The 18,875-nt window shown below is 42.5% G+C and overlaps 2 protein-coding genes and 1 pseudogene across 2 annotated transcripts in view; 1 reads left to right on the forward strand and 2 right to left on the reverse strand.

Annotated features, from left to right (window-relative positions):
- Nucleotides 1-15,904, reverse strand: part of MAN2A1 (mannosidase, alpha, class 2A, member 1) — a 282,690-nt gene extending 266,786 nt beyond the window's left edge. The window contains exon 1 of the mRNA XM_006876922.1: nt 15,277-15,904. Within this exon, the coding sequence (XP_006876984.1) occupies nt 15,277-15,411 (135 nt within the window). The 5' untranslated portion in view covers nt 15,412-15,904. The remainder of the gene's footprint in view (nt 1-15,276) is intronic.
- LOC102831851 (atherin-like) lies at nt 15,516-16,299 on the forward strand. Its single transcript, XM_006876923.1, has 2 exons — nt 15,516-15,559; nt 15,618-16,299. The coding sequence occupies exons 1-2, from the start codon at nt 15,516-15,518 to the stop codon at nt 16,297-16,299; spliced, it is 726 nt and encodes a 241-aa protein (XP_006876985.1).
- Nucleotides 16,300-16,547: 248 nt separating this feature from the next.
- The window catches only part of LOC102832233, an 84,253-nt pseudogene continuing 81,925 nt past the window's right edge, over nt 16,548-18,875 (reverse strand).

Here is an 18,875-nt window from a genome sequence, read left to right on the forward strand (position 1 = left end):
ACTATAATCTTAATGGTATAGCACTGTAGGATAATGCAATGGGCCATAAGGTCAGTTTGAACTGTAAAATCAGCGATTCAAACCCCCCAGCCCCTCCTCACAAACCCTTTTTTGTTGTTGTGTGCCGTGGAGTCGGTTCCGACTCATAGCGACCCTGTACAGGGTTTCCAAGGCTGTAACTCTTTACGGGAGCAGAAAGCCTCATCTTTCTCCTGCGGAACAGCTGGTGGTTTCGAACTGCTGACTGTGAAATTAGCAGCCCGATTTGTAACCACTATGCTATCAGAAACCCTACACAGGGTCAATATGAACCAGAACAAATTCAATGGCACCTAACAACAACCACCATCTTAATGAAAGCAAATTGCCAGCCTTTTTCTTCCTCCATACTGCTTTGTGAGTTTGAATCACCAGTGTTTAGGTTAGCAGTAAAGTGAAATTGTATGAGCCATTCAGGGACTTAATCAGACATTCGTTATTCTCTGGATCCCTGCCCACAACCTGGTGGTTCTCTGTCTCCAAGTTGAGCAGCCCTAGGCATACCAAGAAGAACTGCTGAGTTTCATTCTGTATTTAAAATTTATAAAGAAAATACCGAGACCTAGGCTTGCCTTTCACAGTACTAAAAAACCCAAGCAGTTAGATTAGACTAAGAATTCAGCCCATTCGTAAATTAATCCAAAAAATTAGAAAGCTATGGTTTTCAGTCTTGAGACTGGGATCAATTCTGCTTAGTTCATGCTCGAGAACCCTCACTCCCAGAGTATCCTGTAGCGAAAAAGCTTCAGGTGACGGAAGGGAGACAAATTAAACATGTCAAGCATGTCCACTCTCTAGCACAGGAGTTCCCCAAGGATACTTTGGAAATCTATGAAACATATACATAATGCTAGTTTTAAACCATACTCCTCTGCTTTAGCAAATCTAAGCATAGTACTTGCCTCTAATGTTAATAATAAACATTTATATCTTAAACCAGGGTTTGTACAGTTTTTCCAATAAAAAATCAGATAATAAGTATTTTAGGTTTAGTATGACAGTTGGTTTCTGTCACAACTACTCAACTTTTTCTTTTGTGCCAAGGCTTAAAACAGGTTCATTTCGGTTCGACCACCTGTGAGAATTTGATTTCCTGTATCTTATGAGTCAGGCTGCTAACCTCAAGGTCAGAAGTCTGAAACTACCAGCTGTTCCACATGAAGATTTGCAGCCTCAGAAATTCTACACAGGGTGGCTATGAGGCAGAACCGACTCATCGACTCATCAGCACAGAACCACTACTGCCTCCTCCCCAGATATACAGAACCTCAATCGACATTTTAAAAGATGATTCTTACAGATCCCCAGGTGATTCTTCTGTATACATGCATATATATATACGTCACCCAGCTGCTCTGCAAGAGAAAGATAAGGCTTCCTGCTCCCGTAAAGATTAACAGCCTCAGAAACCCTTTGCAGGGTCACTATCAGTCGGATCTGACTCCACGGCACATAACAACAAGGGATCAAATTAAAACGTAGATTCAGATTCAATATATCCAGGGTTGTTGAACCAATACTAACTCATAGGGTTTCAGAGGCTATAAATCTTTGTGGGAGCAGAAAGCCTCATCTTTCTCCAGAGGAAACAATGGTGCACTGGAACTGCTAACTTTGTAGTATGCAGTCCTATGTTTATCATACAGAGAGCTACATTGTTCCCCATAGAAATTCAAATTCTCACCAGCAGGTCAAACAGAAAATAAGCCAGTACAATGTCCTGCTTTACGCAAAAGCAAGCAGACACAATCCATAGATAAATGAAAGTTGTTAGGTGCCACTGAGGGGGTTCCAACTCATAGCAACTCTATGTCCAACAGAGTGATGAAACACTGCCCAGTTCTGTACCATATTCACAATCATTCCTATGTTTGAACTCATTATTGCAGCCACTGTGTCAATTCATCTCACTGAGGGACTTTTTTGCTGACTGTCTACTTTACTAAGCATGATGCCCTTCTTCAAGGAACTGGTCCTTCCTGAAGGCACAGCCAGCATACATAAGATGAAGTATTGCCATTCGCACTTCAAAGAAGTATTTTGGCTGGACCTCTTCCAAGACAAGTTTATTCATTCTTCTAGTAGGTTAAGGTATATTCAATATTCTTCAACAACATCATAATTCAAATGCATCAATTCTGCTCCGATCTTCCTTATTCATTTTTCAGCTTATATATGTATACATATATATGTCAAGTGTAATCGAGTCAGTTTTGATTAAGTAACCTGTGTAGGGTTTCCAGGAGTGGCTTGAACCACCAACCTTGTGGCTAGCAGTCCAATGCTTACCCTACAGTATCATTCCAGGACTCCATATATATGTTGTTGTCAAGTGCCATCAAGTCAAGTCTGCCTCATAATAACACTGTATAAGATTTCCAAAGAGTAGTTGGTGGATTTGAATCCGACCTTGCAGTTAGCAGTCCAGTGCCTATCCAACAGCGCCACACCAGGACTCCTAATATGTGTTGTTGTTGTTCAATGCCGTCAAACCAGTTTCACCTCATAGTGACCTTGTATAAGGTTTGAGGCTGTAAATCGTTGCAGGAGCAGAAAGTTTCATCTTTCTCCAGCGAAGCAGTTTGTGTACTCAAACCTCAGACCTTGTAGTTTAGTTTACAATCCAGTGCATATTCCCTAGAGCCACTGTGTTCCATATATGAGGTGACTGAAAATACCATGGCTTGAGTAAGGCATACCTGAGTGCTCAAAGTGACTTATTTGCTCTTCAGCACTTAAAAAAAGGTCTTCTAAGGCATATTTCCACAAATGCAAAACAGTCCTTGATTTCTTGATTGCTACTGCCAGAAGTGAAGCCAGAGTGCTCCTTGGAGGTCAAGATGGCTAAACTTCGTCTCTCATACTTTGGACATATTGTCTGGAGGGAACAGTCGCTAGAGAAGGATGTCATGCTGGGTAAGGTGGAGGGTCAGAGAAAAAGAGGAAGACCCCTAACGAGATGGATTGGCCAGGTGGCATCATTGATGGACTCAAGTGTGGCAGCGGTAGTGAGGTTGGCCCAGGATCGGACATTGTTCCGTTCTGCTGTGCATGGGGTCGCTATGAGTCGGTTCCGACTCGATGGCACCTGACAACAACAACTGCCAAGGGAATTTATTTTGTATCCAAGTAAAATGCAATCCCTTGAAAATGTCAATAGTTTATCCATTTATCATGATGTTGCTTACGGGTCGGTCCAGTTGTGAGGATTTTTGTTTTCTTTATATTAAGGCATAATCCATATGAAGACTATAGTTTTTGATCTTCATCAGTATACGCTTCCTCTTTCCTTTCAGTAAGCAAGTATGTGTCATCTGCATATTGCAGGTTAAGTGTCTTGTCCATGCCACATTCTTCTTCATACAGTTCAGCTTCTCTGATTAGTTGCTAAGCATACAGACTGAATATGCATGGTGAAAGGATACAACTCTGAAGCACACATTTCCTGATCTTAAAACCATACAGTATCCCCTTGTTCTGTTTGAAGAATTGCCTCTTGGTATATGTACAAATTCCTCATGAGCACAATTAAGTATTGCCGAATTCCTGTTCTTCACAATGTTATAGTAGTGTTATAATTCAATAGTCTAATGTCTTTACAACGTCAATAAAACACATGAAAACATCTCTCTGGTATTCTCTGTTTTCAGCCAAAATCCATGTGACTTTAGCAATAAACCTCATTGCACACTCCCTTCTGAATCTGGCTTGAATTTCTGGAAATTTACTGTAGGGTTCCCAGTGTGGTGCTGTGGATTAATGCACCAGACTACAAAGCCATTTGAACTGCAAGGTTGGTGGTTCAAGCTCACCAGCTGCTCCTCGGAAACCCTATACAAGGTCGCTATGGGTCAGAGTTGACTCAGCGGCACTTAACAACAACAACAACACTGTAGATATACTGTTGAAACCATTTTTGAATTATCTTCAGCAATGGTTTACTTTCATGTATGACATTAATGATATTGCTTGATAATTTCCATATTCTGTTGGGTCACCTCTCTTTGAAATGTGCACAAATGTGGATCTCTTCCAGTTGGTAGGCCAGGTAGCTGTCTTCCAAATTTCTTGGCAAAGATTAGTGTCACCTGCACTGCACTGGTTTGTTGAAACATTTCAATTGATATTCCATCAATTCATACAGCCTTGTTATTTCACCCATGCCTTCAGCGCAGCCTGGGCTTCTTCCTTTGTTACCATTGGTTCTTGATCATATGCTACACCTCTTGAAATGGGTGTAATTCTTTTTGTTACAGTGACTCTGTGTATTCTTGCCATTCTCTTTTGATGCTTTCTGAATCAATCAATATTTTTCTATTGTTGTTGTGGTTGTTGCTAAGTGGTATCAAGTGTGTTCCAATTCAGAGACCCTGTATAGGGTTTCCGAGTAGCAGCTAGTGGGTCTGAACTCCAACCTTGCTGTTAGTAGTGGTGGTTATGTGCTGTGCAGTCAGTTCTATCTCATAGCGGCAACCCTGTATAGGGTTTCCAAGGATGTCAATCTTTACTGGAACAGAAAGCCTCATCTTTCTCTGGAAGAACGGCTGGTAGTTTCAAACTGCTGACCTTGAGGTTTACAACTGACTTGTAACCACTACACTACCATTATCCCACAGTGCCACACTATGAGCCCTTCTATATAGCAAGTCAAGGCTTGAATTATTTCTTTAATTCTTTCAGCTTGAAAAATGCCAAGCATGTTCTTCCCTTTTGGTTTTCTAACTCCAGGCTTTTGCACATTTCATTACAATATTTGACTTTGTCTTCTAGAGTCACCCTTTGAAATTTTCTATTCAGCTCTTTTACTTCATTTTTCCAATCGTTTTAGCTTTTCTAAGTTCCATAGAAAGTTTCAGAGTCTCTTCTGACAACCATTTGGATGTTTTCATTCTTTCTTATTTTAATGACTTTTTGCTTTCTTCTTGTACAATGTTTTTGATGTCATCCATCAACTTGTCTGGTCTTCGGTCATTAGTGTCTAATGCATCAAATCTGGTACTGAGATGGTGTCTAAATTCAAGTGGGATATAGTCAAGGTCATGTTTTGGCTCTAGTGGACTTGGTTTAATTTTCTCCAGTGTTACCCTGAACTTGCCTTTGAGCAATTGATGGTCTATTCCACAGTCAGTCTCTGGACTTTTTTTGCCTGATGATATTAAGCTTCTCCATTGTCTCTTTTACACAGATGTAGTCAATTTGATTCTTGTGCAATACAGCTATTGAGGTCCATGTGTATAGCTGCCATGTATGCTGATGTAAAAAAAAAAAAAGGAATTTGCAATGACTAAATTGTTGGTCTTGCAAAATCCTATCATGTGATCTCCAGTATAGTTTCTGTCACCAAGGTCTTATTTTCCAACTACTAATACTTCCCTAATTTTGACATTCCAATCACCAGTAATTATCAATGCATCTTGATTGCATATTTAATGAATTTCAGATGGCAGAAGTTGGTACAAAGCTTCAATTTCTTCAGTTTCTGCAATAGTTGTTGGTGCATAAATTTGAATAGTCACATTAACTGTTCTTCCTTGTAGGTGTATGGATTTTATACTATAACTGACAACACTGGACCTCAGGAAAAGATCTTGAAATACTTTTTTTTGATGCTGAATGTAATGCCATTCTTCTTCAGTTAGTCATTCCCAGCATAGTAAAACGTTGTTGTTGTTATATGTGCCGTGGAGTCAGTTCCGACTCATAGCAACTCTGTACAGGGTTTCTGGGGCTGTAAATTTTTACGGGAGCAGAAAGCCTCATCTTTCTCCCGCAGAACAGCTAGTAGTTTCAAACTGCTGATCGATTTGTAACCACTATGCTACCAGAGCTCCTTGGTGGCAGTGGTTATGTGCCATGGAGTCGGTTCTGACTCACAGCGACCCTGTATAGGGTTTCCGAGGCTGTAAATATTTACGGGAGCAGAAAGCCTCATCTTTCTCCCGGGGAACAGCTGGTAGTTTCCAACTGTTGACCTTGCGATTCACAGCCCAATTTGTAACCACTACACTACCAGGAACTCTGTGAGTGGGAACCAACTCCATGGCACATAACAACAACAACAACAACACTACCAGAGGTCATTAGGACTGTCTAATTCAAAACATCCAATACCAGTCTACTTCAGTTCATTAATGCCTAGAGTATCAAGCTTTATGGGTTTCATTTCATTTTTTATGATTTCCAATTTTCCTACATTCATACTTCCTACTTTCCATGTTCTGATTATTAATAGAGGTTCTCAGTTGTTTCATTTCTCTCCCATTTTGAATCAAGCTACATCAGCAAATGAAGGTCCTGACAGCTTTGCTCCATCAGCTCTTCCCCTGCTATATTTTGAGAGTCTTCCCACCTGAGAGTCTCAGCTTCTAGCACTATATCAGCCAACGTTCTACTGCTATTTATGAGGTTTTTCAGTAGCTAATTTTTCTAAAACGGTTCACCTCCTCTTTCTTCCTAGTCTGTCTTAGTCTGGAAGCTTCGCTAAAACCTGTCCACATAGGTGACCCTGCTTATATCTGAAAATCCAGTTAACACCATTTCCAGCATCACAGAAACTCACAAGCCACCACTGTACAACAAGCTGACAGACAAGTAGTAGCAAAACGAAAAGTAGCTATGTCATAAAATTCTATATAACTATATTAAAATGTAAAATAGTCTTAACTCATGACTCTATCCAAAACTGGACAGGCCGGACGGAATTGGCCATGTGGGTTATAGTTATCCAACAACTTAGCACAAGACCTGAAGGCCTGAAACACAAGAAAAAGGGAGAGGACTTTTGCCAAGAATCTCTTTTGCTGTCTCACCTCCATTTAACTTTCTTTAAAAAAATGTTGTTTAGAAGATTAAATGAACAGAATGGAAGTCTTTATCGACTTTATATTCCAGTTCCTGCTCTTGAACCATCAGAATTAAAAGAAACAAAACAAAGTAATATCCTGAAGAAAATAAGAGTGCCTGAAAAAAAAAAAAAAAATTCTGACATTTCAAATTATTTTTAGTATGACTTTTATACTAACTTCTATCTAAAAAGCAAGTGGAATAAATCTGAACTACAGCCAACCTCTAATTCAGCATGCAGAAAGTAAAAGATGGTCTGACCATAAGCTTTTCTCAGAATAGCAAGCATGTCCAATTGGTAAAGGTAAAAAAAATATTTTTAAGTGTCATTATAATAATCTTCCATTTTTCCTTAACTTGCATAAAAATACAATCTCTCCTTGTACTTTTTTCAAAATATTACAATTTAGAATACAAAAATGTAAGTTAATTAAGGCTTTCAATCACTCCTCCTTAAAAGCAAAATTCTCACAAAATATAATGGGTAAAAGTCTTTGGCTAGACTCTAGCCAAAGTGTTTTTTAGCAGGAAAGATCTCCCCTCCCCTCAGGGGATATTTGAAAATGTCTAAAACATTTTTGGTTGTCACTACTGGTGTGGCGCTGTGGATTAATGCACTGAACTGCAAAGTCGATTTGAAGGCAGTTCAAGCTCACCAGCTGCTCCTCGGAACCACTATACAGGGTTGTTATGGGTCAGAACCAACTTGATGGCACTTAATAACAACAACAACAACAAGCGGCATCTACTGAGTAGAGATCACGGATAGTGCTAAACATCCTACATAACACAGGACAACTCTTAGAACAAAGAATCATCTGGCCCGATATGTTAATGTTGTTGCTGTTAAGTGCCCTCCAATCAATTGCAACTCATAGCGACCCTGTAGAGGGTTTCCAAGGAACGACTGGTGAGCTTGAACTGCTGACCCTGTGATTCAACTGACCTTGCAGTCCAGAGAGCATTAACCCACAGCACCACACCAGGACTCCAATATGTTAACAGTGACAGGGGCAGCTAAAGGTATGCACAGTTTTAAACCAGAGTTTCAAGACTGATCATTCCTTTGCAAAATAGTAAATCTGATTTATAACTATGACATACATACTTACAGAAGCTATGTTATTGTCTATATGCACTATTTCACAGAGAAACTATGGCATGACCTCCCAATCACAAGACAAATGTAGCAATACTCACTAATGGACTAAGTGTACAATCAACCTTTAAACTTGTTTTAATTTAAGCATGGTTTCCAACCTTAAAATTAGCAGCTTAGATTAAAATCCATAGCTGAAACAGAAACTTGTTTTAGCTCAAATATTTCTACTTCCTCGCCTGATCAGCTTACTAAAAACAACTATGACAAACAGTAAAACTCCTTATTTTGAAGTTCCTCCTCTTCTCCATAGTTCTATGTTGTTCTTAAGTGCCATCGAGTTCATTTCAACTCACAGAGAACCTGTATAGGGTTCCTAAGGAGTGGCTGGTGAGTTTAAACCACCAACACTGCAGTTAGTAGTCTAGTGCTTATCTTACAGCACCACACAAGGACTTTATAGGCTTTTACAAAAGCAGCTGTTACAAGGGGCATGAGCAATAAAACAAAGGGGCCAAAGGCAATCTGGTCTTTATGATCTAGCAGCTACAGCACCAAAGCCCATTTTCTTAAAAAATTCTTCTATGCAAGTGGGAAGTCCTGGTGTGGTGCTGTAGGATAAACACTAACTTATCTAACCTTACTAACACCAAGGTCAGCAGTTCAAACCCACCAGCTGCTCCTCAGCAATTCTAAATAGGGTCACTATGAGTCGGAACTGATTCAACTGCACTTAAAAACAACAACATGCAAGTAGGGCAATGCCAAGAGCTCTAACAAAGACTACTGAATCCAAAAGCTAAGAATAAAACAAGTGATCAACCACTACTTAACACCTGTTGTTGTTAAGTGCTGTTGAGTCAGTTCCAACTTATAGCACTTCTAGGAAAATCTCAGCATTTCTTTCAGTCTTTCAAAAAGGCCAAAGTTTTAACAGCTATCACAGAAAGCAACAGCTGACTCAAAATAAGAGCAACAAATAAAAGTGGTAATTCTAGTCAATGTTTTGCTCACAGTCCACATATCCCTTAACGCTTATTAATGAGTAACAGAAATCCCTTTGGATAAATAAGATTACAACATCTCCCAGACAAGGTATTTATTTGTTCAGGCCCTGATAACAGTGCTGATCTGGGAACAACACAAGCAATTCAATTAAAACTATACACCTTCTCCTCATTTATCAACATGGTCAGGTTCCAAAGACCAGGTTGTTAATGCAAAATTGGCATTATGTAAAAATGAAGGATGACCATATCAGATCATAAAATGGAGGATAACTATATCACGACTGCCAAATTACATCATTACATAACTGTCAAACCACTGAGAATGATGGCCCAGCCATATTTCCACATAACTTTAACCAACAGAGCCAGCTTGACTCGTGCTTCATACCTCAGCATTCATTACTGCCAGATACATGTCATCAATGCACAAAATAGTCTGATTTTTTTACTTCTGCTGTAAATAAGAAATGTCAAATAATAAGAGTTGAAAAGTGAAGAGAAGACGTAGTAAAAAATAAAACCTCAGACCAGTTGCAATTGCCAGTGTGTGTCTCAATTAGTTTATAGGAAATAAGCATGGGTCTTAGTAAAATATAGAGGGTAAGAGTCCCACTATTATTAACAGGAAGAATTCTGTCAGACGAAGGTAAGGAAGACAGGTAGTATCCAACTACCCCATAAACAAGGTAAGTGCAGGGTTACTTATGCTTACTTATTAATCTACAGTGAACAAGTTCACAGTTCTTCACCACATCAAAGATTCTGCTTCTAGGTGTGGATGGCATCTGACTCTCTCCCAACCCCACAATGCCTTCTGACAGAATCAAAGCCTTTTTTCAAATGTACAATCCCTGCAAGGGGCTGAGAACCCAATAAACAAGTTAAACATGGATGTACTTGTGCTTACTTAGTAATCTACAGTGAACAATTTCACATAAATTTCAAAAGATATGGTAAAAAACATGTGCAATTGTTTTTAGTTTCAGTAAACACAAGTAAACTCATACTTACCTTGTTTACCTGGTTTACTGGGTACTCCAGTCTTGTCAGGGATTACAAACCATCTGAAACTGTTCACCACAGATAATAAACACAAGTAAACCCATGATGGGTGAAACCCTAAATACAAGTAAGCCTGGGGTGTGGTGAAACCATGTGAAATTGTTCTTTACAGATTAGTAAATAAACACAAAGAATCCCAGGCTTACCTTGTTTATTAGGTAATCCATCCCTGAAGACGGGTCATTCCTAAATGCTCAGTTGCCACCAACGTCAAATTTTCCGTTTCCCCCAAATCACAGATCTCAAGTTTAACCCAAGAAATGAGATCAACTACACAAATCCTCACTGACTTTGGCAAAACAAAAGTGTTATTAGTTACAGAGTCAATTATATGAGAGGCACTGGGGGATCGTATTTTCCTTATATATCATTATTGAAGTAAAATTTTAAAACTTATGAAAGTTTTAAAACTTAGGCAGCATTTACCTATGGACAAAGTTCAGAAGGGCTGGGAAGGAGGGTGGGCTGCAAACAAGAATCACAGGGAAGAAGTGCAATAACTGATGTGACATGGAGAGAACTGCAATCACTAAACTGAATCAAAGTGTATGATTTGCTGAATGCAAAACTGATGATCTGCTCTTTAAGCCATCACTCAATTCACAATAAAAAGTTTAAAAATGTTTTGAAGATTCAGGTACTACTCATACTTCCTGCCCCCCACTTTTATTAAATATCTGTTGTTGGACTCAGAGGAGCCCTGGCAGCATAGTGGCTAAGCACAAAGCTGCTAACCAAGAGGTTGCTGATTCAAACTGATCAGCCATTGCTGTGAGAAAGATGTGGCAATCTGCACTGTAAAGATTTGTACCCTCAGGAAGCCTGTGGGGGCAGTTCTATTCTGTCCTATAGAGTCACAGCAAGTTGGAAGTTTCTTGACAGCAGTAGGTTTGGTTCTTTTGACTGGGGTGTTGGATGGCTCTTAAAAAGTACTAGTGATGTAAACTGTTTAAGCATATATCTGTATGTACACTCTACTCTTTTACAATAAGGATTAAAATACAAAAGCCATCCAGTGGTTTTCAATCAAATGCTCATTTAAGGGCATTCTCACGTTTCAAGATCATAAATGTTATCTGATCACAAACAGAGTCTGAACTTAACTATTAGATTTCATATCAAACATCAACTCTCACAGAGACTTTCCTAATATGCTTGGCTGCTAATCAAAAGATCGAAGGTTGGAGTCCATTCAGAGGACTCACCTCAGAAAAAAGGCCTGGCAACCTACTTCCAAAGAATCAGCCAGAAAACCATATGGAATACAATTCTACTCTGACACACATGTGGTAACCGTAAGTTAGAAGCAGTTCAATGGCAACTGTTAGGAAAGAAATAAAAAGAAAAAATTTGTATGTGACACTAAAGATTGATCATTTATTATACAAAACCTGACTCCAGATTTAAACATGAGATATTAATGAGATATCATATTATATAAACTGTAGATAATAAGCAACCTGTGAAATCTGTTCGTAAAATGATGATGAACTTCAGGAAAACCTTACTAATGCTTCTTATTCCATCTGTTGAAATTCTCACAAGGCATTAGGCCCTGGCCAGCCTCTCATTTAGAGTGAAATTCTTACTAATTTTTCTAGCTGAGATTTAATAGCCCGGAAATAAGAGACATGGCCACCTGTTTGTTGTCTCTGTCTCACAAAGGAATTCCTCCCAAAACCACAGGGGGGAAGCTCTGCTCAGACCATGTCAGCAGCAGCCTCCAGAAACCTGAGCACCCTGAATTGGGTCCACTCCTGCCAAGCAAGGGAAATCACATTGTTTGGGGCAGGAGAAGGAACACAGGTCAAAAAAAACAGCAAATAGATTGTTTCATCCAGGGTGGTTTTAAAAAATATATACCATGTTAATAAGATCAAGCTTATACCATACCAAAGGACCCACATCATCTGAAAGAAACTAAAACGGACAATTCAGAACTCAGTCCTTTTCAAGACAAATTATCCTATTAGGGAGCGCTATAGGATAAGCACTGGACAATAAACCACAAGGTCAGCGGTTCAAACCCACCACTGCTCCTTAGAAACCCTATACAGGGTCGATATGAGTCAGAAATGACTTGATAGCACACACAACCAACCAACCAATGACACCAAAAAGGAGTCGTGATGTGACACTGTGGGATAAGCATTGGACTGCTAACCACAATGTTGGCAGTTCAAACTCACCAGCTGCTCCTCAGAAACCCTATGCAGGGTCTCTGTGAGTTGGAAACGACTTGATAGCACTTAATAACAGACACCAAAAAAGACACTTAGGGACTAATTCTTGTTGTCAGTGCCAGTCCCAGTCACTTCTGACTCAGAGTGACCCCGTATAGAGTTTCCAAGGAGTGGCTGATGAACTTAAACCACTAACCTTGTGGTTCAAACTGACCTTGTGGTCTAGCGCATTAACCCACAGTGCCACAACAGGACTAATTAGCCTAGCTCTATTAAAATTCTTAAATTCAGTACCCAAACTCACCAAAGAAATAGAATCTGTTGCAAACTACTTTTGCTGTTTAGTATTCTCATCATATTAAGGTTAAAAATGAGTTGAAGGTAGCAGAAAAATAAAGGAATTAAATAACCCAAAAGCTGGATGCTGTGCTGCATAAACTGCATAATGGTTTTCATTACGTTTAACTCTGAAATAATAAGCTAGAAGACATTATGTTACTAACAGTAAGTGCCTGCAAGTCAGTTCTGAATCAAAGGGACCCTGTATGGGAGAGGCTTGTGGTTCCTTTGAAGTACAGACCTTGGTTAAGTCCAGTTGTTATGCTACATATAGTACCACACCAGGATTCCAGAAGAGGAAAATGTTAGTCTCCAACATCAAATGTTTCAGGAAAACGATCACATTCACTAGAATATTATAATAAAGTTTCTTAAAAAAAAAAAAAAAATCATAAGCTGAGGAGTCATAGCGTATTCTACTTTACTCTACATCAGATCTTTTATAAACGGGCTAGCACTAAACAGCACGTAAAGAATTCCTAACAGGCAATATAGGCCACTCTTCAAATCTTGGCTGTTATTTGCTAGCTGTGTGCCCTTGAGCAAGTTAATTAGCCTCTCTGTGCCTATTTTCTCACCAACTAGGTGTTGGTTGTGGGGACTGAGCTTACATGTAAAGCACACAGACTGACTTCAGGCCCCTAAGAGTTACACTAACAGAATGCTTAGCCTTCCCACTTGCTTGGGAATTCAGAGACCTACCAACTACCCTAAGGAGCTCTGGAAGCGTAATGTTTACGAGTCTGGCTGTTAATCTCCCGGTCAGAAGTTCGAAACTACCAGATATTCCGTAGGAGAAAGATGAGGCTTTGTGCTCCCATAAATATTTACATCCTTGGAAACCCTATCAGGGTCGCTATGAGTCGGAACCGACTTCACCGAACAAAACCAACAACTACCAACAACAACAACTATCCTAGGAAAGGGAACCTTTTACCTGCACTGAAAACACAATATTTAAAATTTTGAGAAAGGCAACTTTATAAACAGCTCCACCTTCCAAATCCTCTCTCCTCACATACAAAACAGTAGGCAGTGCCATAGGGGCATTCTCTCCAGCAGCAGCTGTCATTTTCCATCAATGGGATTATACTCTTAAGAATTTCAGCCTTTTGACAAGGACCATGGGATAAATATTAAAATATTGGAATTAACTATGTCTAAGATTTCCCGGTAACTGAATGAGTCACTCCCTTCTTTTGAAAAATAAAATGTCAAGGTTGCCAGGGAACCCAGACCCAGATGTTTGCATAAATCACTTCCCAGTGATCACCAAGTCTAAGCCAAGGGCTATTATTTAATATAACACTCTACATAATGCATATAAGCTTTTATGATTTTTCTGTAGTGGAGAAAACTCTGAAAACAGAGTTACTGGGAGAAAAAAAAAATCAGTTAAGTTTAACCCCAAAATTACACAAGATAACAAAACCTAGAACTCCTACTTTTGCTCTGGCTTCACGGGGTTTACCCTTTTATGAACTGTTTTCCATCCCAAGGAGCACTGCACAAGCTCTAAACTCAAGGTTTAAAGACACCAACTAGCGCCTGGCTCACTAGCTTTTCTCTATTAAATAAACTCTACTGAGAAAAGCAAACAAGTCGAAAAATGTGATACAACTGTTGGTCACAAGACTGTTACAGTCACCTGCCAAATCCTTTGCTCTGTATTGTTAAAGGGTCATTTTTCGATTTCATAATAACCCATGTAAAGTGTAGTTTAATTAAATTCGAGCAACTTGCCTTAATATGCCATTTAAAAAAAAAAAAAAAAAGGATGGATACTCATTGATGACTGAAACTGTAATATGAGGTAGGAAAAATAAATTCACGCTGCTCAGGTCCCCTGTTTGTCATGGATTTGAGATCCACCGGTTCATTCACTACAGGGGGAATCCCTAAACAAAAGTCCGTTTTTACTAATTTCTGACAAGTAACTTCAAACTGAACTCGTACACGAGCTGCAGTATGCTTCCAAAGAGAACCGACTGTGTCCACCTTGCTTATTTTTAGTTACTTTAAATAAAAGACTTAAGATGGGTCGTTGTCCCAACTCGTTAGTCACAATTTGACCAGTGGGTACAGGACTGAGCGCCCCACAGCTTCCGGCAGGAGTATAACACGCGTTTCCCCACTGCTCACCACGTCTGCTACTAAAAACCCGATGTAACAGCTAAAGAACGACGACATTAAACCCTTAAGACTCACACCTAAGAAGTCTACAACACGAAGTGAACTTTTGTTTATTTCTCAAAAGACAGTGGGGAACGGGGTGCCCAGGTAGGATGTTTGATTCATTTCCGCATTCTATGCAAGCTGGCTCAGGCTGGCAGCTTAACCCCAAGTAAGCCAAGGGGCTACACCATAGAAACCAGCGCGGCGACCTACGGCCAGCAGGTGCCCCAGGTCACCCCGACAGGCCTGAGTGCTAATACCGTAACACCGCCACTTCCCCAGAGCGCGAACCCTCCACCCTACGCCGCCAGCACTTTGTTAACTCGGCGCGCCCGGGTGGAGGCGGCTTCTGTGGCGGTCAGAGCCCGGGCTGGAAGAGACTGGGATCCTCCTGCAGTTCTGCCTCGCACTCCCGGGGAAGGGAGCCCGCGGCCGGCGGGAGCTGGAAGTAGCGAAGCAGCGGGTAAACCTAGACCCCCACATCTGCCTCCCCCAGGCCCCGCATCTCGATTACTCCGGGGCTTACCTGGGGAAAGGAGCCCTCGCGACGCGGGCTCTTGGGGTAGTCTAAGTGACCCCGATCCAGCATCAGGTAGAGCGAGAAGATCACCACACAGAAGATCGCGCTGCCGAACACGGTGAACTGACGGCTTAACTTCATTTTCCTCGACAGACTCGGGGCCAGGACAGTCCTCACACCGGCCAGAAGAGAAGCCGGACTGTGGACTCCAGGAAGCGGCCACCGGAGGCTCCCTACTTCCCCAGATGTACGCCCTTAGTGCTCTGGGTGAGGGTTCGGGCCGCGCTCCGCACCTTGTCTCCGACCCCACGAGCCTCGACCTTAGCCCCGACCTGAAGCCCTCCCAGGGTGCGGTCGTCCCGCCCGACGGGACCCGGCCAGCAGCCGGGAAGGAGCGCCCGCAAACTTGGTCGAGAGCCTAGAGCCGAGACCGGCAGGGCACGCGGGGCAGGCGGAAGAGAGGTCGCCGCCCAGACTTCCTGCCCCTTTCGCCCCGACCAAGTCGGCAAGAAAAGTTTTCTCGACGAGAGCAGGCGTGTCCTCGTCCAGAGAAGGAGCGGGTTCCGCGGCTCCGACGGATGGCGACACGGAGCTAGGTCTCGAGGAGCGGATGGGGAAAGAACCGGGTCGCGAGAACACGGGGCCCCACAACTTAGCGCTGGGACTGCAGGGCCCGCCCCCGCGACACCGCCCCCGCCTCTCTGGATCGAGCCCCTTCCTGCCGCCTCGGCTGCCGATACCGCCGTGAGAGGTACACCCTGGGCGCGTGGGGGCGCACGGTTCGGGCAGGAGTTTCCTCCGAGCGCGCGTCCGCCCGCCAGCCTCTCCCGCCCCCCGCCGCCCCTTCCTTGCCCCTCCCGGACCCGGGCTGCGCGGGGAGGGCGCAGGGGGCGGGCGGCGGCGCAGGGAGGAGGAAACGAAGAGCTGGGAGCAGAGGACCGTCCCCGGAGAGAAGCCCGCTCCAGCTGCAGCTGCGAGCCCCCTCCCTCCTTCCCGCCTTGCAAACGCGGAGATGGCGGAAGCAGCTGAGTAAGAAAGCGCCGGTTCTCCAGCGCCACTCGGCGCTTCTGCACCGCCTGCCACGAGCAGGAGACAGCGGCGGCGCGGCGGCCGCTGGGTCAATAGGCGCCCGCAGCCCCGAGCCGAGCAGGCAGCTGGCCCCGCCCCCTCCCGACGCGACGGGATGGAGGGGCGGGACCCCCGGTGCCCAATCACAGCGCGTCGCCCGCCGGGCCCGCCCCGCGTCTCCCTCGCTGCTCCCAGGCGATGGGAAGACCTCAGACAGCTTTTGTGACCTGGGAGGTAGCTTTGCAGGACTTGAGGGTGTCAGAGGCATTCAGAAACCTGCAGCCCATCTTCGATAACGCCTGAGCTTTCTCCCAAATTCCTTTTCGCTGGTTAGAGTTCCTGTCCGTGAAGACCTGGGCCTGGCGTGCCGTGGAAGGGAACTTGGTGAAATGCTGCAGGAAAAGGAAGAGAACGGGTCTGCAAATTCTAGACAGGCTCATTTTCCCTTCCGTTGTTTCTTGGTGATAGCCTTACGTAACTTAGGGGAAAGGTGCCTTCTAAAGACTCCTCCATGGCAGATGTAGACTTATGATTACAAAGTCCATGAGAGAAATCAGAAGTAATGCTTATGCTGATTATTCAATTGTTGCCCGTCAGCTTCAAATAATCCTTTTTGACTGCATTGTGAAAATGCATCTGGGCCTTTTAGTTTTCTCTCTCACAGTTGCACTGAAGCCATGCCAGTAGAGGGCACTGGAGAGACATTACAGGAAGGAAAGGGGTTTGCTTCCTGGTTTTGACGTGTACGTATGTAAGTTCCTGAAACTTACCTGGTTTTCTCCAACACCTGGCTTCCTTAGTGTTTGGCAGATTTCCTCTCCTCAGCCCTACCTTCTGGAGTCCTGATGACGCTGTAGTCTCAACACTGGACTACTAACAAGGTTGGTGGTTCACGCTCCTTGGAAACCCTATGCAGGGTCCCTAACACTTAAACTACAACAGCCCCACCTTCTAGCAGTTATATAGTGGAGGTCTTAAGGTAAGAAATCTTCGTGTGAACCACTTCCCCCAGCACCCCGAAGAGAAAATTACCAGAACGATCCTGAGCAGATTTTCCACAAGTTGTATCGGTATGGCTGTTCAATGAATCATGACTGGGCCCTCTCCAACAAGGTCTAGATCTCAGCCACCGGTGGGGCTCTTCCTTTGACACGCTACCTCAGCCTTAGAGTTAATTACTGCTCTTTACAGCTGCTATTTCTATAGTCTTTAGAATTCTCTTTTTACTAGTGAATTCCTCATCATTCTAAACCTCTGTTATATAATAGTTTTTCATTAAACTTGCCCTATCTAAGGAGTCGTTGTTGTTAAGTGCCATCGAATTGGTTCCGATCTATAGCGACCCGGTATAGGGTTTCCGAGGAGTGGCTGGTGATCTTGAACCACCGACCTTGCAGACCAGCGAACAAACCCACAGCTTAGTCCCAGGAAATAAACCTAGAAAGAGAGGTCTGGGGGATTGGGCCTTTGGGCTTGAGTGCAGTACTTAGTACCTTGCTAGATAGGAATGATACTCTCATAGTCCATAGCATGTAGAGCATCCCAGTTCATCAAGCACTTTTGGCAGTAAAGAGGACTGTGAGGAAAGACTATGACGTAGTAGATTTTTTAAGTACTCTAGAGTGCTTACAAGGATTTCTGGTGTGGTGCTGTAGGATCAGTGCTGAACTGAAAACCATAAGGTCAGCAGTTCAAACCTACCAGCTGCTCATCAGAAACCCTATACAGACGGAACCGACTCCACGGCACTTAACAGCAAAGAGAAAATGACAAGGACAGGCCCATTAACTTAAAGATCAGGTCATAGTGTGAAAGCCAGAAAACTGCTATAACTCTTTAAATTGTAATTTCCTGTAGCCACTGGATAATATAGCTAAAATTTAAAATAAAATAAAAATTTAATTATTCAGGTAAATAAAGTACAACAGCAGTTGAATTTCACAGACACAGTAACTTTCTCATGTAAAATTTAAGGTAAATAAACAACGTTGATCGGTAAATAATGGGAGCCTGAAACTTGCAATGGATTGGTCCCGGGTAAAGGTTGAGATGCCAGAGTTTCCCTAACATGATGTAGAAGAGGGAACCCAAAGGCTTAGGGAAATAGGAATGTTATACCCAGCTTAGGTATACTCTGTACACACACACCACCCCCAGTTATGCCCCATATGAATGCCCAGAAGACAGTCCCTTCACTGAAGCACTGAGAACTACATTAGTGAGGTAAACACCTGCATCTTTAAAAATCTCTGTGGCTTCATTAACCAAAGATGAGTGGTGTGTGTTTTTCTGTTTGTCTTCCCTGCCATCCCTGCTTATAATCATCAGGCAGACTGGAACCTGAAAGCAGAGGTGGAATAAATCCATGTATATTTTCTTCTTAAGCGCTCATTAACGAAGAATTTTTGTGCAATTATTTTCTAAAGCTTTTTAAAATGGTGTGAAAATGATACTTTCATCTTCAAATGAGAACTATTTCACAATAATTTTGTCAGTTTAAAATGCCAGATGTATGGAATTGGAACATCTGGAAAGGC

This window comes from Chrysochloris asiatica, unplaced genomic scaffold, assembly GCF_000296735.1.
Source record: "Chrysochloris asiatica unplaced genomic scaffold, ChrAsi1.0 scaffold00428, whole genome shotgun sequence".
Taxonomy (NCBI): domain Eukaryota; kingdom Metazoa; phylum Chordata; class Mammalia; order Afrosoricida; family Chrysochloridae; genus Chrysochloris; species Chrysochloris asiatica.